Source organism: Homarus americanus, unplaced genomic scaffold (genome assembly GCF_018991925.1).
Source record: "Homarus americanus isolate GMGI-L3 unplaced genomic scaffold, GMGI_Hamer_2.0 scaffold632, whole genome shotgun sequence".
NCBI classification, from domain to species: Eukaryota; Metazoa; Arthropoda; class Malacostraca; order Decapoda; family Nephropidae; genus Homarus; species Homarus americanus.
The window spans coordinates 5,388-8,811 of NW_024735337.1; the positions used below are offsets into that span (position 1 = coordinate 5,388).

General features: G+C 39.7%; 1 protein-coding gene across 1 annotated transcript; it reads right to left on the minus strand.

The window, feature by feature from the left end:
• Positions 1–915: 915 nt before the first annotated feature.
• Positions 916–2,759, minus strand: LOC121870849 (NFU1 iron-sulfur cluster scaffold homolog, mitochondrial-like). Its single transcript, XM_042372819.1, has 4 exons — positions 2,735–2,759; positions 1,923–2,116; positions 1,563–1,680; positions 916–1,129 (listed from the first exon to the last, which is right to left on the minus strand). The coding sequence occupies exons 1-4, from the start codon at positions 2,757–2,759 to the stop codon at positions 945–947; spliced, it is 522 nt and encodes a 173-aa protein (XP_042228753.1). The 3' UTR covers positions 916–944.
• Between the last annotated feature and the right edge of the window lie 665 nt (positions 2,760–3,424).

The window sequence follows — 3,424 nt, forward strand, 5'->3', positions numbered from 1 at the left end:
TGTTACATCACACGTATATTTTACCTAAACTGCGCCTGAATAAATATATTCTCGGAAATAAATAGTAGTTTTGCTGAAACGTGATGTATTTCAATGTAAAATAGGATAAAATACATGTCGAAAACAAAAGACTTTACCTAAGCTTCCGATGTTCTCGAGATGTTATTCGTTTTTTTAATAGTTTTCGGTTAAAATTCTGTTATATTACAATGATATTCTATTTATACTGTGCTTGATATAATACATTCACGGAAATGTAATATTTTTTGCTGAAATGACGTACGTATTACAGTGGAAAGTGGGATAAAATCGTGATGAAAACAATGACTGGCTTTCTTTCGTTCAAAAGATGTTACCGTAATCACTTTTCGAATGGTTTAGTTAAAAAACTGTTGTATTACAATAACATTCCCTCCTAATTGACTTGAATAAATACTTGAATGGAAATATACAATATTTTTGTTGAAACTACCCGCGTTTCAGTGTAAAGTGTCGTGATAATAAATGGTAAACAAGTTTATAGGACGTAGTGTTTCTCTGAAGGTTTTGTTGTTCCTTTACCCTCAAAAACTTGGGTCGACCTATAAACGAGGCAGGTTATAGACGAGTATATACGGTAATGCAGTGCAGTGCTCATTTAAAGAAAATAATCTTGAATTACACCAAGAGAGCTAAAATTTTATGGGTGAAATGGCACCATGGGGTGACTTCTCTTCCACCCCAATGCCTTCTCTTCTCCCTTCTCCTCCACCCCCATTCTAATTCCCATCATCATCATCATCATCATCCAGGAGCCTTCTACATACACACCTCAAAGTAAGTGTACTTTTCTACCTTTTTTGTTGAATTTAGGCAATTTTCGGTGAGCTGGAACCAATTACCCAAAAACCCATTGAAAAAATGGTTTCGGTTAACGAGCAACCTGCTGGAACGGATTGTGCTCGTTAACCGAGGGACCACTGTATTATATTAAGTGTACTCGTGTACGTTACCTTAAGATAGACTATTCCGTCGTCAAATCCCCGGAAGAGAATATCGCCGCCATCTTCCTGTACGGTGGGTCTAATCCGTGTGTCAAGAAGTTCCTTAATCATGGCCACCGTCTCGTCGTCTTCGTCGTCGCACCCAGCTGAAAATTCGTCATTCGTATTAACATTAAACAAGAAGCTTCATTAAAAATACTGTACATATGATTTGCTCGCTCCCAAACTGAAGCAGTATTGACCCCCAAAGGAAATTAAACAGTACTGTATTTCCACACCAGATGACAGTCGAGGTGAGTAAGTTTGGAGATTTATTCCCATGACTCAGTTTCACCACATAAATGCACTTCCTAAAATAATCTCAAATTCTGTTTACCATATTTGCTTAGTGACTGACAATTACCATAAATAAACTTCTCAATCTAACAGAGTGAAAATGTACTACAGGTGTGTGATGTAGTGAAACCATTTCTTAATGTTAAGCAATATACTGGACACACCTTATCCAAATACAGTACCTGTCACTACTGAAGTAAACTACAACTCTTGTTCACAAAAGTATAGAGAGGGTTCCCTCACCATGGTCATTCTCTCTTTGGTCAACTTGATGTATAACTGGAAGACCCGAGGCAAAGAAGTCCATGATGACAGCGAAGGCTTCTGGTTTAATAGTCCGCCACTCTGCTTCCTCGTCATCCTGCCGTTCGCAACATAACATTTAATTTGTAAGAGCAAATCATTTAAAAAGATAAAATTTACCAAAAATAAATAAATAGATCCCATTATGAATGTATATTAAAAAAATAGACACTTTTGAATGGTGGGCATTAGTAAAGTATTAAGTTAAACAAAGACACCTGAAAAAAGGCATAGAAATTTTACATGTGCTACTTGGCATTTCAAAATAAATCTAGAAGAGGATAGGGTTAAAAACTTTACCTTAGTTAAAGTGATGAAGTCTGTTGAAAAGAACACTCCTTGGACACCTTCAATTCTGAAGAGCAATTTAGCTAGTGGGGATTTCTGAGCTGCTGTGATGTTGGCAAAGTTTGCAGTTCCAGACTCAAGTATCTGAAATGATGAGCTACAGCAGTGTATTGTACCTGTACCTACAGCAGTGTATTGTACCTGTACCTACAGCAGTGTATTGTACCTGTACCTACAGCAGTGTATTGTACCTGTACCTACAGCAGTGTATTGTACCTACAGCAGTGTATTGTACCTACAGCAGTGTATTGTACCTGTACCTACAGCAGTGTATTGTACCTGTACCTACAGCAGTGTATTGTACCTGTACCTACAGCAGTGTATTGTACCTGTACCAACAGCAGTGTATTGTATCTGTACCTACAGCAGTGTATTGTACCTGTACCTACAGCAGTGTATTGTACCTATACCTACAGCAGTGTATTGTATCTAAAAACTTAACCTTTGTAAAATACATTATGTATATAACTGCAGTTAAGACCCATATACTGTACCATGAAGAGGCTGCCACGGTTAAGACCCATATACTGTACCATCAAGAGGCTGCCACAGTTAAGACCCATATACTGTACCATCAAGAGGCTGCCACAGTTAAGACCCACATACTGTACCATCAAGAGGCTGCCACAGTTAAGACCCATATACTGTACCATGAAGAGGCTGCCACAGTTAAGACCCATATACTGTACCATCAAGAGGCTGCCACAGTTAAGAACCCATATACTGTGCCATAAGAGCTACCTGAATTAAATTCCATACTGTACCATCAAGGCACTGTTGCAGACCCATATCTGTGGCACCGTAAAGGCTGCCACAGTTCAAAACCCATATACTGTACCATCAAGCTTACAGTTGAACTTCCATATGCTGTTGCCATCAGAGCTGCTTACAGTTAGAACCCATATATAGCCAGCGCCATCAGAAACATACAGATTGAAACCCATATCTTTCTTCCATCAAAGAAGGCTGCCACGGTGAACCCATACTGTACCATCAAGGGCGCGATCGAGCCCATATACTGTGCCATCAGAAACTGCCACAGTTAAAGGCCGCTATGCTGCACCATCATTTGCCTGATTTAAGACCCTTATACAACCTGCCATCAAGAGGCTGCCACAGTTAAGACCCATATACTGTACCATCAAGAGGCTGCCACAGTTAAGACCCATATACTGTACCATCAAGAGGCTGCCACAATTAAGACCCACATACTGTACCATCAAGAGGCTGCCACAGTTAAGACCCATATACTGTACCATCAAGAGGCTGCCACAGTTAAGACCCATATACTGTACTGTCAAGAGGCTGCCACAGTTAAGACCCATATACTGTACTGTCAAGAGGCTGCCACAATTAAGACCCATATACTGTACCATCAAGAGGCTGCCACAGTTAAGACCCATATACTGTACCATCAAGAGGCTGCCACAGTTAAGACCCATATACTGTACCAT

Coding starts and splice junctions, on each gene's coding strand:
- LOC121870849 (XM_042372819.1), bottom strand. CDS start 2,759: ATGGGTCTGCAACAGTGCCTTGATG. Junction 2,117..2,734: donor TCTGCAACAGTGCCTTGATG/GTACAGTATGGA, acceptor CACTGCTGTAGG/TACAGGTACAATACACTGCT. Junction 1,130..1,562: donor CCAAAGAGAGAATGACCATG/GTGAGGGAACCC, acceptor ACGAATTTTCAG/CTGGGTGCGACGACGAAGAC.